This window comes from Schistocerca nitens, chromosome 11 (assembly GCF_023898315.1).
Source record: "Schistocerca nitens isolate TAMUIC-IGC-003100 chromosome 11, iqSchNite1.1, whole genome shotgun sequence".
In the NCBI taxonomy this organism is placed as follows: domain Eukaryota; kingdom Metazoa; phylum Arthropoda; class Insecta; order Orthoptera; family Acrididae; genus Schistocerca; species Schistocerca nitens.
This window is the reverse complement of record NC_064624.1, coordinates 154,313,913-154,335,831: the sequence shown is the minus strand read 5'-3', so window position 1 is coordinate 154,335,831 and position 21,919 is coordinate 154,313,913. Positions and strand designations below refer to the sequence as shown.

At 38.6% G+C, this 21,919-nt stretch overlaps 1 protein-coding gene across 5 annotated transcripts in view; it reads left to right on the top strand.

The window, feature by feature from the left end:
* LOC126212812 (uncharacterized) overlaps window positions 1–21,919 on the top strand; it is an 83,187-nt gene that overhangs the window by 17,832 nt on the left and 43,436 nt on the right. For all 5 annotated transcript variants that reach the window (XM_049940222.1, XM_049940220.1, XM_049940221.1 and 2 more), the window contains exon 3: window positions 18,724–19,012. In XM_049940222.1, the coding sequence (XP_049796179.1) occupies window positions 18,724–19,012 (289 nt within the window). The remainder of the gene's footprint in view (window positions 1–18,723; window positions 19,013–21,919) is intronic.

Sequence of the window (21,919 nt, the reverse complement as noted above, 5' to 3'; positions counted from 1 at the left end):
CTACTTATGGTCTTCAATCAAAATTTTTTCATTTGAGCTGGCCGTTATCTTAGTTTTCTCATCTTTTTTAATCCGCTTCTTTCTTTCTTTTTACGGTTGTATTTCCTGGCATACTTATGCAACTTTCCCCAAAGTCTTCTCATATGGCACTGCGACATTGTTTTCCCAATTTTATGAATAAACAGTCAGTCATAATTAGTGTAAACAGTTAAGGCATTAGTTATACCAAGCAGCAGAACTTCAGAATGAAAATAAATGTTAAGTGGTTAAGATCCTAGGAACAATCCAAAAAACTTGCAACATTTATACATTGTCATTTACATTTAAAACATTGCTTTATGGATCACTGTGTGTTTTTATTACGTGTTTACAAGTCTGCCCGAAAATCAACAAATTGCTGTAACTGCTGAATTACAGAGTAAACTTGTTACGTTTTTTGTCACAGGTGGCACACTAAATGTATAGCTCTTTTTGGAAATTAGCTGCATGTTCAGTATTACATTTCTTTAAAAACTGAAGTTTGCCCAAAAGATAAGGTTCTGCTTTTGAAACTTAACAAATGAAATGACAATGATTGCTGCAACTTAAATAGCTGCCAGTATAAAAAGCAAGCTTTTGTTCTCTGCTCACTTCAACTGTATTTCCTTAAATAAGTTTGTAATTTTTTAATTTTTTCAGGGTAGTGAAATTTAACTTTTGTAGAGTCACAAAACTGACATAAATTTAATGAAAAAAGTTTTTAAAAATCTAAATTTCACATGTAATTGCCCAGTTAATATATTAGGATGAGTATTTTTGTCCAGAAGCAGTATTATGCACAACTCCCATTTACCACGGGAACCTGACATGGCCCCTGCAGTGTGACAGAACATGTTTAGGTTGGCCTGTCCCACTTTCAAACTTTAGTGATGACGAAAGATGTTTGTGACATGTCGGGACATCCCACTGTGAGACATTATTACGGCATGTGCAGAACGGCTTAGCCCAACATTTCTACAATGTGAGACTGCAAATGAGCATTTTTATCTGCATTGTGGGGCCACTTGATCCATGGTGCAATGCTTTGAAAGGGTTTAGAAGACGAGGTGGAAAAGAGAAAGGTCACAGGTACATTGGACATTGTGATAAATAACTGTTGAATTTACTTAAGTAAAATATACTTCTTGTGTTGATCTCATATGTTGTGTGTGTTACAGACGATCTGTCAGTTGCTTATTATATGAGAGTGTGTTGTAAAAGGAAATGTGATTACAGAAAAGTTAAAGGTTTAATTGTTTGTGTGATTCAAGTAGCTCAGAAGACAATGCTTTTTTGGCACCCATCAATGCATGAGGAGATGAAGTTTTGTGACGACTGGTGGAGAACGGTTGGGTGGAACTGACTAGCGTGTTCACCGCGGCAAACATCGAGAACTGGCGACCGAAACATATCTCATTTAATAAAGCTGCTCATATGAAATTTGAAGGTTACAGAGCACACATAAGAAATGGGAGACTGAAACCGTGGTGATCAATTAGGAAGTGACAAGTCATGCCCCAGAGTATATTCTGTAATAAAACTTGAGCATGTGCCAAGAAGTGATGTCCCCCCCCACCCCCACATACACCTCTCTCTCTCTCTCTCTCTCTCTCTCTCTCTCTCTCTCTCTCTCTCACACACACACACACACACACACACACACACACACACACACACACACACCTCCTGGGCTCCATGATTAAGACAATGTACACCAAGCAGCAGAATGGTCCAGTATTCGTGCCGGGAACTAGCAGAGACTGTGTTTGTGTACGGCCAGGTGGATGGAGACAGTAGAGGGGCAGCATGGCTATACAAAAACAGGTACCCTCATTGATACCAACTACATCAAACAACATTTCAAGCTCTTTAGGCATTTGTGTGATCATGGGCCATTTGAGAAAGACGAATGTGCAGGGAGTCAGTGAACTGTGCCTACAACAGACTTGAAAGACTAGGTTCTACTGGATGTAGAGAAGAAACCTACTACAAGCTCCATGAGTGGCCTGCCAGTGTGGTGTAAGCAAAGTACAATTATTTGTATCCTGCATGACTATTACTACTATCCCCATCACATGCAATGAGTGCAACTGGTTACCAGCAGTGGAGAAGGATTTTGTCAGTGGTTTCTGCACAAGAGCATCACAATCATGGGATTTCAGTCATTGGTGTTCTTTACTGACAGAGCAGCTTTTACCAGACCTGGCATCATGTCTGCATAATTGTCATTCGTGGGCCGTAGACAATATTTGGGGAATGTTGAGATGACTCATCGACATTGGTTTAGCATGTGTGTGGGTGCGGATTCTTGTGACCACCTAATTGAGCCAGTTCCGCACTGCACATCAACAGAGGAACGTACGTGGAATAGTCTACCTTTGCCTTTGGCAATATGACAGGTTATGATATTTCTGCATGATAGAGCGCCACCCTACTTCTGCATTTGTCGTAGACATGTCAGCATCAACTTTCATGAGTGTTAAATGGGATGTGGAGGTGGTGTAGCAGGGCCTGCTAGATCACTGGACTTATTTTAAATACCCTGGAGTTTTGCCCCTGAGGGCATCCGAAAAGTGTAATGTATGCTGAACCAGTTCTTCATGTACAGATCCTTCAACAGTGTGTTCACAACACCTTTGACACTGTTTGGAGAGAGGCTGGAATGTGCAAAAGAGTGTGGCACTCCATGATGTAATGTGTGAATGTGTGCATTGCATCCTGTGAAGGCACTTTGAACATCTGTTGTGATTTAGTTGGGTCACAGCTCTGTATCTTGTTCCAGGATGATTTGTTGTTGTTGCACGCACACCGTTCGTTTCCAGACTCTTGTTCTTAGGACCTTCTTTCTTCTATTTCCACTCAAGAATCCGTCTGAGCAGTTTGTTGGTTTTATTAATGTTCATAGAAGGCGAACCTCAACAACAGTCAGTTTATCTGAGTTTGTTCATGGATATTTTCTATTTGCATATGAGATACCTGGGGTCTCAAATGGCTCACAGCTGGCTAACGACATAATTGTGATTTATTCAGGTTATTGCACAAGTTTCCTTTGTTTCAGTGTAATTACCTGCACAACAGTGATCCTGCCCTGAAATTTAGCATTCCATGACATAATATTCTGTAGCATAACTCAAGGTCTAGGTCAAAATGGTAGGTGGTATTTCAGATGAGTTGTTCATTCCATACTCAACACACTGTCGCATATTTGACACATTTTCACTATAAAAGCTAAAACAGATTAATTCAGAAAACTTATCTAATATTAACAGATGTTGCCGGCCGGGGTTGCCGAGTGGTTCTAGGCGCTACAGTCTGGGACCGCGCAACCGCTACAGTGGCAGGTTCGAATCTTGCCTCGGGCATGGATGCGTGTGATGTCCTTAGGTTAGTTAGGTTTAAATAGTTCTTAGTTCTAGGGGACTGATGACTGCAGCAGTTAAGTCCCATAGTGCTCAGAGCCATTTGAACCATTTATAACAGATATGTTGACAAGTATTTTGATGCTTATGTACATACATAAACTGAGATGAATTCTGGGGAAAATGAACACACAACAGTGACAAAACAACCCTATACTATGATATATTTATTATCACTGTGGGAATAACTCCACATTATGTTGTCTTGCTGCTCTTATATTGCATTAGGTGAACTTGTGTACGAGGTAAATTTTGGCCACCACTTCATTTGTAAATGTATCGGTCTTGCAGGACTCGCTGTTGACATATAGCTGACCTTGTAGTGGAAAACAATCCCCATACACATCCAAGCAGTACTGAATGCAAGTTTAAGAGCAAAGTGGGCATTACTATTGTCAACAGTAAGTACAATGAGTGAATGGAACATATTTGTCTCCAAACAAAACATACAATGCATACTCTCAGCATTTGAATTGTTGTTGCAGGTGTTTTAAGTTCATTGCAGAAACAAAGATAAATGGGGTAAGAAATCAAACGATATGAAATTACATAATGAGCCATTGAAGACCACGGGTTGCGCATACTATTTCGTTGCTGTGCTCTTCAGTCCGAAGACTGATTTGGTGCAGCTATCTGCGCTGCTCTATCCTGTGCAAACCTCATCTCCAAATAACTTCTGCAAACTACATCCATCTGAATCTGCTTCCTGGATTGATTTTTTGGTCTTCCTCGATGATCCCCCCCCGATGCTTTCCTCCAGTACTATGGTGGTGTCTCAGAATGTATCCTATCAACCACTTCCTTCTTCTAGTCAGGTTGTCACAAATTTCATTTCTTCCCAGTTCTCCTCAATACCTCCTCTTTAGTCAAGTGTTCTACTGATCTGATATTCAGCATGCTCCAGTAGCACCACATTTAAAAGCTTCTTGTCTCGACAGTTTATCGTCTATTTTCACTTCCGTACAAATACTTTCAGAGAAGACTTCCTAACACTTAAATCTATAGTCAGTGTTAGCAAATTTTTCTCCTTCAGAATCACTTTGCTTGCCATTGCCAGTCTCCATTTTATATTCTCTAAACTTTGGCTACCACATCTATTTTGCTGCCCAAATAGCAAACCTCATCTACTACTTAGTGTCTTGTTTACTAATCAAATTCTCTCAACATCACCTGATTTACTTAAACTGCATTCCATTGTCCTTGTTTTGTTTATGTTGATACTAATACGTTCCTTTCAAGACACTATCAGCTCTGTTCAACTGCTCTTCCAGGTTCTTTGCTGTCTTTGACAGAAATAAAATGTCATCGGGAAACCTCAAAGTTTTCATTTCTTCTCTCTGAATTTTAATTCCTACTCCAAATTTTTCATTGTCTTCCTTATTGCTTGCTCAACGTACAGATTGAATAACATCAGGGATAGGCTACAACCCCTGTATCACTTCCTTTTCAACCATTGCTTTCCTTTCATGCTCCTCAGCTAACTGTTGTCTGGTTTCTGTGCAAGTTGTCTATAGCCTTTGGCTCCTCGTGTTTTATCTCTGTTACCTTTAGAACTTAAAAGCATGTACTAGTCAACATTGTCAAAATCTTTCTCCAAGTCTACAAATGCTATAAACATAGGTTTGCCTTTCCTTAACCTATCTTCTAAGGTCAGTCGTAGGGTCACTATTGCCTCCCATGTTCCTACATTTCTCTGTAATCCAAACTGATCTTACCTGAAATTGGCTTCCACTAGTTTTTCTTTACTTCTGTATGGAATTTGTCAGCATTTTGCAACTATGACTTATTAAACTGGTAGTATCAACACCTGTCGCCACCTGCTCTCTTTGAAATTATGACATGTCTTGAAGTCTGAGGACATTTCACCTGTCTCGTGCATCTTGCACACCAGATGGAATAGTTTTATCGTGGCTGGTTCTCCCGAGGCTATGGCGGAATGTCATCTACTGATGCTTCCTTGTTTTGACCACCAACATACTCAGAAAAATCCCTAAACAACATTGGAAGTTTTCTGTGTGTTTACCCTGCATAAAAAAACTCAACTGTAGGGCAATCTGGTTATCATCTGAATTCATGATATTCACTGCAACATATGCTAGAAATGACTTTTTTAAAAGACGTCCGTGGGATAGCATTTAGTAATGGGTTAAGTTCTGTGAATATGTAGAGTGGCAGAATTTCATTTGTAATGCATCATGACATTACCGCTATGATGATATGAAACTAAAGCAGAGCTATAGATCCAAACTTTTATGAAATACAGTAGAGCGTCGATTATCCGAAGTAATTGGGGGACATAGGTGTTCGGAAAACTGGTTTGTTCAGATAATTGAACTGTACATCTTTATTTGCCAAAAAGAAGTACTGTACAGTAAATTTATTCATAAAAACGGGCATCTCTTTTAGTATTACAACGTAACATACAAATGGTGGTGGTGGTTAGTGTTTAACGTCCCGTCGAAAACGAGGTCATTAGAGACGGAGCGCAAGCTCGGGTTAGGGAAGGGTTGGGAAGGAAATCGGCCATGCCCTTTCAAAGGAACCATCCCGGCATTTGCCTGGAAGGATTTAGGGAAATCACGGAAAACCTAAATCAGGATGGCTGGAGACGGGATTGAACCATCGTCCTCCCGAATGCGAGTCCAGTGTGCTAACCACTGCGCCACCTCGCTCGGTTAACATACAAAGGCAACTTCAGTAGGAATATATAGTATGTGGCACAGTTTATTAAACAAAAATATATACATATTACGTACGCATTTTGCATGAACAATACACACAGTATACAAAATTAACGTTTAAAAAATCCTCTATTTTGGTCTGTCTAAGCAAGCCTACACGCTTACGAGCAGCTAAGTCACTTACTTTTTTCACTACAGATATCTGAGACTGATCACTTTCATCTTGGTCTTAAAACCATCGCAAGGCAGTATCTGAACAAGTGAACGCCTCAGAAGCTGTTGGTATACTTTCATCTTCACTTTCTGCAGCACTGATAGATGAGAGGCTGGCGACATCATCTTTATCAGTGACGACATTTACAATCTCGCTGTCCTGCATGATTTGGTGTCCTGATTCGGGAGGACGACGGTTCAATCCCGTGTCCGGCCATCCTGATTTAGATTTTCCGTGATTTCCCTAGATCACTTCAGGCAAATGCCGGGATGGTTCCTTCGAAAGGGCACGGCCGATTTCCTTCCACATCCTTCCCTAATCCGAGCTTGTGCTCCGTCTCTCATGACCTCGTTGTCGACGGGACGTTAAACACTAATCTCCTCCTCCTTGGTGTCCTGGACCTGCATCATCGATATTCATCCATTCTTGAACGTCTTCATCACATTCGTGGCAATCTATTTCTTTTAGCATACCGAGAATTTTGGACATATCATTCTGTTCGTCATTTTCAATCATACCTTGTGAATTTTCATCTGTGTCCAAAATTTTATTCCAGGCTTTCTTCAAATCCTCTTCCTTTACACTGATCATGTAGGACGCATCTTTCAAGTCAATATTCTTATGATTTCTTAAGAGACTTTCTTCTCCATCCTCTTCTCTTTCTAACAATAACTTACACAACAATTCTTTCCTGTAATATCGTTTGAAAGTCTCAATAGCGCCTTGATCCATGGGCTGTAATAAGGAGGTTACATTAGGTGGAAGAAATATTACGTTTATGAACTCATCTTTTTCGTTTAAAATATCACACGACGGATGAGTTGGTGCATTGTCAAGGAGAAGTAGTGTATTCTCCCTCTTCCCATTCTTTAGCTGATGAGCTTTTACAGAGGGTACAAAAACGTCCAGAAACCACTTCATAAAAATCATACTATCCATCCAGGCACTCTTTTGTGAGGTGTACACAACAGGCAAAGTTGACATATTAACATGCTTGAAACAACGCAGTTTTTTACTTTTACCAGTGACGAACATAGGCAGTTGGTGACTTCCAGTAGCATTAGCACAAGCCAAAGCTGTAATGCGGTCCTTGCTTGTTTTAGGACCAGGTGCTGCTAATTCATGACGTGAAACAAGAGTTTTTCTCAGTAAAGCTTTCCGGTTAAGTCCAGTTTCGTCAGCATTGTAAATGTTTTCGAGAGCATAATCTTCTTCCCTTAATACGTCCCTTAGTTTGACTGAAAGAATCAGCTGCTGAAGAATCGGCCGACAGTTTTTCTCCCTGTATTGTAAGCTCACGAATGCCGTGTCTTGACTTGAAGCATTTTAAGCAGCCCGTGCTCGCTTTAAAGTTCGAAGGCCCTCCAAGTTTTTCGTTGAACTGCATTGCCTTCTCACACAGAATGGGACCTGAGACAGATTCTCCTTCCGATCTCTTTTGTGTAAACCACTTGTAAACAGCATCATCTAGATCTATGTTAGTGGCAAGCTTCATAGTTTTACGGCTTGTTGATCCATCAGTAGCATCAAGCATAGCTATAAAATTTGCTATGCTCGTCTTTTGTTTTTTTATATCCGTAATTGTCGACTTCACCACCTTGTACTCATTGGATAAAGTGGTTGCAGATTCACCTTCTTCTAACCTTTTAATCATCTCGTACTTGTCCCTCATAGAAAGGACGACACGTTTACGTCTAAGCATTTTGTATCGTCAAGTTCACTTCTTCACGCAGCAGCACACAAGTGGTCGTCACAGAGAACAGAAGGTGACAGTTTGCACCGTGAGAAGCTCTTCTTGGGGGGCGCGCAATCCTTCAAACTGCGCAGAGCGGCATGCCTCAACTCTAAGCCGGCGCAGCTGTTGCTTTGATACTGCCGCTACTTCTCCTGCCAGTGCCAAGCCCACAGAAGTGTGTTGATTGTTGAAACACAGCGACTGGCGGCTTGGCCGTTCATCAGTGCCTTGTGAAGGCCCCATTAGAAGCAATGTTCCGCCAGCAGTGGCCCAGTGCGGCGACTACTGTGGGAAACTTCGTTTGGGAGTGAGGGGGATGCTGGAGAGTAACAGGTGCGAGCGAGTACACAGTTCGGTTAAGCGGTCATTTGGTTGACAGACATTCGGATAATCGACGCTCTACTGTATACATAAAATATTTTGGTTGGTTTAGGCCGCTGGTCTGCTTTGTCCCTTCAGTTGTGGCATATTGTACACAGATCATAACATGAGGACCATTGAGATCCAATGTGTAGTGCATAAGCATCAAGCACACTTAGAACAGATGAGCAAATATGCTGTTGCCGAACATTGCCTTTGTATTGGAATATAATTTGTAATACAATAACACAGATTCTGGTGTGTACTTCCAGCTATTGGGATTATTAAGGAAGCAGGTGAAATTAAATTAGTGAGTGATCTTATAAATGGAGATGAGGTTTATGCCTGGGTCATTTAGTATTTGTTATCAATAATGTGTGTTATTTTTGGACACATTTCTTTTGTACTATTGACTTATTTAGTCATAGTTATTAAAAGCTACAGCACAAGGTCGTTTCGACATTTTGCCATTATTTAAGCATACGTCGTGGCTGGTATGATGTGGTCCATATTGCAATTTGGAGCATAAATATCTGTTGTCTTTCTTTCATGTTATGATCACTTTATTTCCATGTACTTTTATTTGTTTCTTGGTAAAATATTTTTGACAGCTTTGGCTCCAGTGATGTTATATGTTTACTGTGAGAGAGAGAGAGAGAGAGAGAGAGAGATTACAGAAATATCATGATCATATGATCATAACATAAAAGAAAGACAACCGATGTTTAGACTCAAAGATGCAATATGGACTATATCGCACCAACTAAGACTTATGCTTCATAATGGCAAAACACAAAAATGAGCATGCAGTAGAAATCTGTACCAAAAATAAAATGTTGTTCTTTGATCTCGTCCAAGCTGTGGGCCCAGTATATTATATTAAAATTACTTCATAGTTGACACTTTGTGTTGGAAATGTCTTCCTCAAATCAGAGCACTTAATGTCATGCTCAAACTGTTTGTCGTTGCCAAACTGTCCCAACAACTGGTCAGGTCACTTCCAGTTCCTTGTCTGGCTTTTTTCTAGTTGTGTTTGGATCCCAAATCCTGGGTCCGGCCTTTTTATTTCACATTTCATCACACGTGATTAACATGCCCAAAACACCACATACAAAATTATGTTAATGAAATAATGCACATTTCGTACACACCACTAGCCGAAGGCTACTGGATTGTATTGCACAAGGTGAGATTTGGCTTCATGTATTCAATTATCATCACAGAGATCGGCTTGCAGTAGCTAAACTTCATATGACATTGCATGAAACCGAACTTTTTGAAGGCAGCAAATGATCATTGCAACTGGTACTTCAGACAAGAAGACTATAGTTAGACAGTTTACTGTAGCATGGTGGTAAAGTCATAGTTTAAGCTGCAGGAGGTCATGGGTTTAGATCTTGTCAGGTGATAAATTTTTTTCTTACAATCATATTGACCAACTAGGATTACGTTAACAAGTTCAGTTCCTCTTCTTCATTTGTTGTTGTTTCCTGTTTTTCCAGTATTCCCTCATTTTTTCCCCCCATGAAGTCTCTTCCTGTCTTCTGTCCACGTTGTTCCCAATTTTTTTTATTTCTTCTGCTTTGAAAGCCTTCCAAATTTAGTATTTTATTTTTAAAAAGGTTTGTTTCTGCTATTTCTGATTCTTTGATGTTGTTTCTTTCTAGATCTTCCCTTACTTCTGTAATCCATGCTATTGTTGATTTCTTCTTCCAGAAATATAGGAGTATTTGTTTCGTTAGTCTGTGTCCATCCATTCGGTAGAGGTGTCCGAAAAAGGTTAATCTTCGTTTGGCCGTTACTTCAGATATTTTCTCTATATTTTTGTAGATCTCTTCATTACTTATTATTTTCCAACCATCTGCAGTTTTTATTGCACCCATTATTTTTCTAATAATCCTTCTTTCCAGTACCTCTAGTTTGTTCATCTTATAGTTGATTCTTAGACATTCAGATCCATATAAACATTCTGGTTGTACCACTGTGGTGTTGTAAATATTTTTGGTCAAACCATATGCTCTTTCCATATTGTTAATTTTTACGTCTATTGAAGATTTTTCTAGTCCATTCCATTGTATAGTTTCTCCAAGATATTTAAATTTATTTACTCGCTCCATTTTACCTACTTGTGTTTCTGTGAAATTTTGCGCATTTTTTTATATTTGTCATGAATTTTGTTTTTTCATCTGAAATTTGGAGACCAGTTCTGCTTGCTATTTTTTCCAGAAGGTTATTTTTTATTTTTTAAGTTTTATCAAAATGACTTTCATTATCATTACTTTCAATTAATTGGTTTCAATGTAATTGTTTTATTTCTAATCTTTCATGGCATCATGTTCATCATAGTGTTAAGTTTTTTATTTGCTCTTATTTTTCTTACTATCATTCTTTTTTCATTTGGAATCTGCCTGGGTCACCCAATAACTTGTAAATGAGTTTCAACTAGGACAGTTAATCAGTTGGTACCACATCACCTTGCATAGAAAAAGCGATGTGTTGCAGCTCATTTGTGGCACTGAAACGGAATTTTCTCTGTCATGAGTTTGTGTGTATAGGTCAGCCTTAATTGCCAGTAAATAGTGTGGAGGAGACACGAGTGACTTGTAATGGAGAAAATTGAAACAATTCATTTGTTTGTATGCCATTACTGACAGTAATTATATACATATATATTCCTTTAAGTGCTCACGATTTATCAAGAACACATTTGAGGGAACCACCCAAATAGTTAATTTCATGTGCAGGTCTAATTTCATCAGAATTGTTAAAGACATAGTTTCCCAATGACTAATAATAATGTGTTTAAATTTCATGGGAATAGTTTATGTAAAGAAACTTCCATAATTTAAGAAGTCTCTCTCTCTCTCTCTCTCTCTCTCTCTCTCTCTCTCTCTCTCTCTCTCACACACACACACACACACACACACACACACACACACACACACACACACAGAATTTGGAGTGAACTAGTAAATAATTCCAAATGTAACAATAGTTCTGAACTTTAAGTCCTTTGGCTCCTATTTCCAAGAAATATTTCGTTTCTCGAAAACCTCTTTCAAAAGTTTTTCTTAATAATTATTTTTGTCTTAAGAATATTCCATTTTAACTAGTGCATATTTCCAAAATTCAGTGATATAGTGTGGTAGCCATAATTATTCTGATTACAAAAGTGCCCACTTTCACTTTGATGACATGCTGCATTGCTAATTATCTCCCCATGGGAGTAGACATTGTATTCACAATGTAGAACCTGCACTTTTGTCAATTTTCCCATTATCCATTCCATAGTTAACCAGATTTCTTCTTTCATTGTAAATATTGTGACCACTAATTTTGCTTGCTTATTCATATGCTTTTCTGTATGTGGGAGTTCTGAATAATGATCCAGGCAGTACCTGTTTAGTTATCAATGTGGGAACACCTCTGTCAGAGTAACATTTATGTGGTAACTTCATTGTGTGGAGAATACCTAAATGTACTTTTTTTCCATTTTGTGTTATATCTGAACTGCATGGAAAAACTGAATTTAAAATTTGTAGCTACTGTAAAGTATTTCATAGCAGAATGTGTGTGTTCACACGTTATGAATATACTGTACAAATTAATTGGACAAGTTTATTGTAATGTTAATACTTTACAGTGTGTCAAGTTAAATAATGCAGTGTTGTATCCATCATTTCAAAATTATCACTAATCCAAAATTGTCGAAATGTGACTGATCAGGTGAGGTACATTGCAGACAGATAAAAATGAGTGGTAGCAGCAGTGATACTGTTCAGTATTCTGTAGACAATTCTAGTTGCAGCTAGTGATTGGACAACAGACTTTTTCTAGCAATAGATTAATCGGTTGATTGTTTTTAAGTTGAATGAAACAACCGATTGAAATTAGTCTCTGTGGCCATCTGCATCTACATGATTACTCTGCAATTCACATTTAAGTGCTTGGCAGAGGGTTCATCGAACCACAATCATACTACCTCTCTACCATTCCACTCCCGAACAGCGCGCGGGAAAAAAGAACACCTAAACCTTTCTGTTCGAGCTCTGATTTCTCTTATTTTATTTTGATCATCATTCCTACCTATGTAGGTTGGGCTCAACAAAATATTTTCGCATCCGGAAGAGAAAGTTGGTGACTGAAATTTCGTAAATAGATCTTGCCGCGATGAAAAACGTCTTTGCTTTAATGACTTCCATGCCAACTTGCGTATCATATCTGCCGCACTCTCTCCCCTATTACGTGGTAATACAAAACGAGCTGCCCTTTTTTGCACCGTATTGATGTCCACAGTCAACCCCACCTGGTAAGGATCCTACACCGCGCAGCAATGTTCAGAGGACGAACGAGTGTAGTGTAAGCTGTCTCTTTAGTGGACTTGTTGCATCTTCTAAGTGTCCTGCCAATGAAACACAACCTTTGGCTCGCCTTCCCCACAATATTATCTATGTGGTCTTCCCAACTGAAGTTGTTCGTAATTTTAACACCCAGGTACTTAGTTGAATTGACAGCCTTGAGAATTGTACTATTTATCAAGTAATCGAATTCCAACGGATTTCTTTTGGAACTCGTATGGATCACCTCACACTTTACGTTATTTAGCTGCCACACCATACAGCAATCTTTTCTAAATCGATTTGCAACTGATACTGGTCTTTGGATGATCTTCCTAGATGGTAAATTACAGCATCATCTGCGAACAACCTAAGAGAACTGCTCAGATTGTCACCCAGGTCATTTATATAGATCAGGAACAGCAGAGGTCCCAGGACGCTTCCATGGGGAACACCTGATATCACTTCAGTTTTACTCAACAATTTGCCGTCTATTACTACAAACTGTGACCTTCCTGACAGGAAATCATGAATCCAGTCGCACAACTGAGACGATACCCCATAGGCCCGCAGCTCGATTAGAAGTTGCTTGTGAGGAACAGTGTCAAAAACTTTCCGGAAATCTAGAAATATGGAATCAACTCGAGATCCCCTGTCGATAGCGGCCATTACTTCGTGCGAATAAAGAGCTAGCTGCGTTGCACAAGAACGATGTTTTCTGAAACCGTGCTGATTACGTATCAATAGATCGTTCCTTTCGAGGTGATTCATAATGTTTGAATACAGTATATGCTCCGAAACGCTACTGCAAACAGACGTCAATGATATAGGTCTGTAGTTCGACGGATTACTCCCATTACCCTTCTTAAACACTGGTGCAACCTGTCACTCAGTCATGGGGTTTGAGTGGTTTCATTCGACGCAAGAGAACCGACTGACTTTTCACTCAGTCTCTGGGTTTGAGTGATTCTTTACTTACACACTTTTCCACCTTTTTCCGTGGGGTCGTCGGGGCGGGCACACGGTGTGAGTGCCAGGGCCAGGGTAACAGCTGGTGTGACGAGGTCGCACCGTAGCGTGCGCGACTGCACCACTGCTGGGACGTGCACTAGTGGCAGCTGGCCACTGCGCCACCTCCTCGTGCCAGCTGTGATCCCGGCTCCGGCAGCTGCAGCACACTGACACGGGGCTTGTGCGATGCAGGCACTCTCAAATTTTAATTTTATTTATGGATATCATCTCTTTTGAGTAAAACATAAGACGCAGTCACACAAATGTCAGTGTTCCTTTCTCCTTCGTATACCCCTAAGAGAACTCCTTTGCTTGCTCAGTTTTGTACTCCCAACAAAACTTTTATTAGTTAGGTGTTAATTGCACATATAACAGTTTAATGCACAACTATCTATTTATCAGTTTTGAATGGTGGAAAGAATAATTAAGCTTTCAATACATAATGAAATGCATGTGTCTATTGCTTGTCTTCGCAGGCACCTGTGGATGTGTGTATCCCGGTTTGTATTACATATCAGTGCTTTGCTTCACCTGATAAAAGTACCAATAGACTGGTTTCACTCAGAAGAATAGATAGATAACTCGCTCAGCTGAAGTGCCAAGCAAGCTTTCAATTTAATGAAACAAAAAATGCAAGCTCTGACCAACAGAAAAACTAAAGACTGCTTTCACCTCAAAACGAAAAAATGAGTAACCCATTTCGGTTGCTCCCTCTATCTGGTTTCACATGAAAGAAATGAATGAAGAAAAATCGCATCGATGCGTAAAACCTACAACCGACTGATTCAATTGTTTCCGTTCGGTTGCTTTCATTGACTGGTTTCACTCAAAAGAATGAATGAATAATTCAACCGATATGTCAAGTCAATTGACTTCAACAACAGATTTAAAAGAAATTTGCAACACAGAGGATGATGAAGAAGAAGAAGAAGAAGAAGAAGAAGAAGAAGAAGAGAAGCAAAATGATGTTCCTATAAAAATTAATAAGCTTGAAGTAGCCATTGCATGCATAAACAATATATGCAATTTACAGCACACACAAATTCTCCCAACTTGTTGGAAACAGGAAATTAAAACAAGTTTCCCTCCTTGATATGCGGCGAAAAAAGTGAAATGTAAAGCAAATAAACATGGGAATAATATGTATGTATATACAATAATAAACAAATTTAAAGTTTGAGCAAAAATATAGAAATGCCGTGTTATTTACCAATTAGTGTAACAGTCCAGTGTTCTATTGTCCAATACACGGTAAATGAACATCTACTGTGCTGGAGTGAAGGTACGTAAATACAATATATGCATAATTAAAAATTTTAATTGCACTTTTGTACATCATACCTGACAAATTTTACGTAGCCCAGTCAGATTTGTGTAATCCGAAAACTTGTCCAATTTGGAAAATTATTTTAGTCCCAGGCGATTCTGTTTTGAGGAAGTTTTACTGTACGATGATTACACTGATGTGACAAACACTAAGAAATTTAAAAAATACATTCAAACAAATTAATTGAATAAAAATAATGATAGTCATTTCGATAACTATTTAAAAATACAAAAATTTCACACCTCGAGAGATTTGGATCCACAATCTTCTGCACATCAGCCTTGTATGCTAACCACTACACCATAATGTATCTGAAGTAGAGCTGACTATTTTAAGGTTCTAGAACATCACACAAAATAAGACATTCTTTTTTCGTCAATTACTCGCAAATGAGTGCCCACCAGAGTGAATGGCTGCAGAATGAAATACTTGGGACCCTGCCTAACCTACATGAGCTTATAGACAGTTTCTAAAAGTCGGTCCCTCCCATGGAGGTCTCTCCTTTTAAGTTTCCATGTTTACTTACATTAACTTAAGATTTTTCAGTTCTCATTTAAGTACCGCGTACTGCATTTTTTTGTTATTTCAATCTAGCACATATTTTCATGGTGAACATGTTAATTGCTTTCAGAGTGAGTAATTATTAAAATGTTTGACATATCCCTAGGCTCCAATGAAATGTCATGTCCAATGCGATTTCAACAACTTTTCATGAATTTGAAACTACATCCAGTTCCATTAAACACTCTTTGTGAACCACAAAATATAGTGAGGTATCATTTTCCTTTCACTAAATCACATTTAAGAAAAGTGAAAACAAAATTGTTTGGCATCATGATCACTACTTTTGTATACACAGTTTTCTTGTTAGATCATGAATTCATATTAAGAGAGATTCTCAACTTTCTCATGGTACTCTGCATATTCCAATGGTAAAGAACTGAGGTTGAGGCTGCAGCGAGCGATGAGAACAACCGAATGAAAACAATTTATTGAGTCGGTTGTTGGAAAACAATCGACTTTGAAAGAAAGTCTTCACTTCAAATGCAATCATCTGCACTACATGAAATGTTTTCCATTTTCATTAATTCAGCAATTGCTGCTGCATTTTCTTGAACTTTGATGGCCACAGAAGTGTCTTGTTCTTCTTAATTCTGTTCTAATATCATCATTTCCAATTGTTTCTCTTCTTGTGCAGTCTGATCTTTGGAAGTCGCCTTCATTCTTCTGAAAAATATCATCCTCAAACAAAAGCATGTTCAGTTACTCGTCATTCACTACCTTAAATTCCTTGGTTTACTTTACATTTCGATTTGCGAAGAACGAAATTGATGTAAATGTTAAAGACAAAGTGATAATCCACACCATTGTTTTACAGATCGGTTAATAACCATTTCTTCTAACTGATTCCTACTTGTATTTATTACAGTGCATATGCTTTTTTTATATAAAGACTTCCCTCTTTCTCTATTTGATGATACAGGTATCTACATTTGGACGTAACCTCCTACTGGCTGTAGAGGCTCATTTGGTCGAAAATCTTCTCAGGGTCAGTAAAGAACACTTGGTTCTAGATTAAATTCTCAGAGAATGAATGCATCATGTAGTACTATCTGGCTTATGAGTTGTATTCATAAAGTTTTAATTATCATCTCAAAAAAATAATTAATTTTAACTAGGTGATAATTAGAACTTGACTTTCCCTCATAGTTCTGTGAGTTCTAGAAGGAAATGTGTGTGCGTAAGATGGGGGTAGTGTGTGAAACTAATTTAAAAAATCTGAATTATAAGAAGTGTCACTGAAGAAACCATCCACACAGTTCTACATGTACATATTGTCAAGGTGGCGATGCGGATAGACTCCGTTGCTGCAAAAGTATTGTAATTTTAATAATTAACAGTATTCTGAGATTCTCTTCGATGGTGTTGAACTACACTTTTCGCACTATGGTCATTGTCAACTCTAAGCAAGGTACTTCGCATAATCGTACCTTGCATTGATATCAGTAAGAAAGAACTGAAGCTTGAAAAATTTTGATGTGTAACCCTGTGTTGGCCTCTGACTAATGATACTCGCAAACAATACGAGGGTATAATGAATTACTATATAGAAGAGTACAATTACTGCACAAACTTGTCATTTACTTGTTGTGTGACAAGTCGTGTCGAGGGATGAAGTGTGCCTTCAAGATAGTGTTGAGTGCAGTAGCTTCGTGAGCTCTGCAGGCACTGTGTGTATGCGTGTACAGCTCTCCTATGATGGGGTAGTGCATCAGTCTAGGAATAAACGCCAAAAGTATTGAGCTTCGAAGACTTATAAAGATTGTCCTGTACATTTATTCTTAATCCCAATTTTGAATCCTGATGTTCTTGTAATGTTCTCAATTTTGTTGTGAGGCTGATAGCATTTTTAATGTGTAGATGAAAACCTTACATCAAAATTGCAAATTTTCTTTGTCGATTGCCAGTTCCAGCTCAATGACGAACAGTCTTCAGATCAGTCTAAAACGATGTTCAGTGTGTTCAATTATTACCCATCGTAATATTCTCAGAGCAAAGTACACCTGCAAAGGTGAAGGGAGATTGTAGAAAACTGCTTGAGGGTGACTTAGCTCTAAGCATACAATGTACATGACAAGTAAATGATAAGTTTGCACAGTAATTGTACTCTTCTACATAATAATTCATTATACCATTGTATTGTTTGCGAGTATCATTTGTCAGGGAGGCCAACCCGGGGCTACACATCACAATATTCGGGCTTCAGTTCTCTTTTACTGATTTCAGTGCAAGGTACTACTATGCCAACGACCATACTTAGTGTTGACAATGACCATGGTGCGAACACAGTGTCTACTTTGAAACTGATACATTGTTGCTATCAAAACCTGTTGGTAGTACAGTCCATTGACAACAGTTGAAAGAATGTTCCTGTGAGTATTTCTCGTATGTGCTCGAGGTTGTCCCACAGTGACGTAATGTGATGACTGACTACTGAACAAAGGAATGTCTTATACGTTAGAGTGCAGGTTCTCAAACTTTTCCTTTCTCACTATGAGAATCCCGATACTTCGATGGAACACCTTGTTTATTTTGAAGGTTCCTGAAACTAATAATTAAAAAAGAAAAGAGAGAATTTGTTTTATTCACGATACTTCTATTTTAGATCGTAACTGATGACACAGAAATCATAAATATTTTAAAAACTTAGAAAAACTTGGAAAAAAACACCATGTTAGTAATAGTTTTTTTTGTGAAGCACTTATTCACTTCCCTTGGGAAACCCTGCCTTACAGAGGTGCTGATAAAACTGTAAATCCTAACTGAACTCTTAAGTAATCACTAATAAGTGATGCAGCAACTAAAAAAAGAGAGAGAAAGAAAGAAAAAGAGGTAGTGGTATAATCATTGATCTTGCATACAATAAACATGGGGTTAGGGAAATCAAGAATTTCAACCTGAAAGTCTCGGGGACATTCTTTCACTAAACAGTCACCAACTTGTAGGTTCTATGTCTCACCTGTGCTTTTGCCAAATTATAATCATTTAATTTTTTTGACACAGAGAAATTAAATGAATAGAAGTTGTACAAATCTTAGTATTAACTAATTAATGGCGCAGGTACTGAAATCAAAATGCGGACACGAAGCTGACAGCGTAGCAGCTGCGAGTGCCTCGGAAACGGATCCCGGTGGCAGTGTGTCGGGCTTCCCAGTCAGCTCCCACACTGTGAATGACACATTGAAGTTCGTCCTGCTCAAACTGCCTCATCTTGGCGTACCATCGCAGGACGAGGGCAAGGTGCTTGCTGTCCTGCGGGTGTTCGCTGCCACTCTGGCAGACAGTTCGCTCGTCTTTGCCGGCATCTACCTTCGCCCGTTGATGTACAAGATGTTGGACTGCTTGCACAGTAAGTGTCAGTACAGTGTTGTGGTAGCAGCACTAGTGGGCAGTGTAGTAAGCCCTGGATGGGAAATACTAACATAAATTATTTACTGAAGAACGGAAAAATGTATGGAAACATACCTCGGGGAAGGGTACTTTGCGTTCTTGAAACTGACTACTGAATAGAAGACAGGTCTATAACCTGTCTACAATTTAATTCAGTCTGAACACAGCAATCAATCAGTCTATGAAATGGAGGAGAAATATCAGAAGGGATTAAGGTTCACTGAGGAAAGGGAAAAAAAGTTTTGATGTTTGATGACAGTATTGTCCTTGTCAGACTGCAAAGGACATGAAAGGGCATTTAAATGGTGGTGTCTTGGAAAACAATATGAAATGACTATCAACAAAGGTAAAAGGATATTGGAATGTAGTCAGATGAAAGTAAATGATGCTGAGGGAGTTAAGATTAGGAAATGAGATACTAAAAATAAGGCAAGTTTCACTTTTGGGGCAGAAAAAACTGATGATGGTTTAAATGAAGACTGGCTATAACAAGAAAAGCATTTTTTAAAAATAAAAATTTGTTAGCATGTAATGTAAATTTAAATGTTGGGAAGCCTGTTCTAAAGGTATTTTTCGGGTGTGTAGCCACGTACAGAAGTGAAACATGGATAAAAAACAGTTCAAACAAGAAGTGAAGGTTTTGAAATACAGTCCTACAAAAGAATTTTGAGACTGGATGCGTAGATCAAATAACTGAGGAAGAGGTACTGAATCAAATTTGTGAGAACATATTTATGTCAAAAATCTGAGTAAAAGGAGGGATTGGTTGATGAGACACCCTGAGGCATCTTGAGGAATTGTCAGTTTGGTAACAGTAGGAAATGTGGCTAGGTAGAAATTGTAGAAAGAGACCTAGACATAAATGCAGTATGCAGGTTTAATTGGGTGTACATTGCAGTAGTAATGCAGAGGATAGACTAATGTGGTGAGCTGCACTGACCAGGTCTTTGTACTGAAGACTACCACAAGTGGACAGTGACAGTCCAGGGAATAGTACGTCGTTGAGCTGTTGTACTTAGCTGTAAAATCCTATTGTGAATTCTGAAAGTGAGTTTATTTATGGTGTTAGGTTGGTGCATAAGTTTGTAGCCGTTTTGTTCTGCATGTTGGTATCCTGATTGCTGTGGGTTTATTTATTATCATTTTTTTTATTTGTAGTTCACTGTTCAGGTTTATGTAGTCATTTTGTCATGTAGAGATAGTGAGTGGAGCTGTGGATGCGAGAAAATGGAATGTCAAGTGGAGAAATATGAATGTGTCAGACATGTTGTTCTGTTTGATTTCAGTAGAGGGACGACAGCAGTGGAGGCAACCAGAAACATTTGCCCCATGTTTGGGGGGGGGGGGGGAGGGGGGGGGGGTTGGTAGTGCCATCATACACCGTAGGGCAAGAAAATAGTTTTCTCAGTTTAAGGAAGATAGTTTTGATAGTAGTGCACTCCACGTTCAGGAAGACCTTCAGGGTTTGATGGAGATCATTTAAATGCATTAATCCTCAATTATCCACTTCATTGTACTCGAGAACTGGTGCACGTGATGAACTGTGATCGTTCCACCATCGTGACACTTGCTTGCAGTGGGGAAGGTTCAAGAATCAAACACATTGGTACTACATGCTCTCACACAAACTCACAATAATTAGCATGTGGCCTTTGTGCATCTCTGCTTGATCATCAGTTGGCTCGTGAACAACACCAACCATTCCTATGCCGCATCATTACTGGTGATGATAAAAGGTGTCTTTATGCTAACATAAAGAAAAGGCAGGAATAGTTGAGCCCAAACTGTTCTTGCTTGATGAGACACTTGTAACTAATTCACTTTACCTGTATTGTTGCTCTCGGTAGCTGGCACCTCTTCTCTCGATCTTTATAACCGACTGAAAAGTGATGGTGACAGGTGGATAGTTCGAATAATGTGGCCCACACAGTATGTAATGTTTGATATGTCACTTCTAATGCCACTTTTGAAGTGTTAATGGTTAATACTCAGTTCAGATTTTATAGTTCTGTTGTGAATGCAGATAAAGGAAATTTACACACTATGATTGGTTACAATTCTTTCTATACAGGTGTAGTGCAGAAGACCTACTCTTGATTAAATAATTAGCAATTGTTTATAGTGTGGTGAAAGGATAATCAACATACGTCACAAGATTAACCACAGTGTTGAGGCGAAGAATAATTTCATCAGGATAACAGTGTTTCGCATTGAGCAAAAAAAAAAAAAAAAAAAAAAAAAAAAAAAAAAAAAAAAAACTATTAAATGAGGCTGCCCAGGTATATACGTTTGCACTAGTTAGCATTGCCTATTGCTTCATTAAATTGTTATTGCAGCAGTATCCATTGAAAAAATTAATCACAGTCATCTAAGTTGAATGCAAATTTGCAGTGCAAAGTAATTATAAGATATTTTCATTGAGTTTATAAATGACACACAACAGGGTACAGAATGCTACTAAAAACAGAACATTTTGTGAGCTTTTAAAAGTGTGGTGAACGTTCCTGTACCGACCAACATAATTGTAGCTTCTGTGATTTCTGGCTCCAGACTACAGATTCCAGGGCCCATATGGCCTTACGAAGACTAGCATAAGAACAAATTATTTAGTTAACTGCATGATAATTTGAAAATGGGTAGGTTAAATTTGGCTGTTTTAGGTGAACTGCAATGTTTTTCTAAAATCTAGATTACAAAAAATATTACTGGTTAGAAGTTTAGAAAAAATGTGGATACTGTTGTACTTCTGTGCATAGTAAATTACATGAAACTAACAATGAGTGCTGTACATCACATCCTTATACAGGGTGATTCAAAAATGCATGTAAATATTTCAAGGGTGTATTTGTGAGGTAAATATAAGACA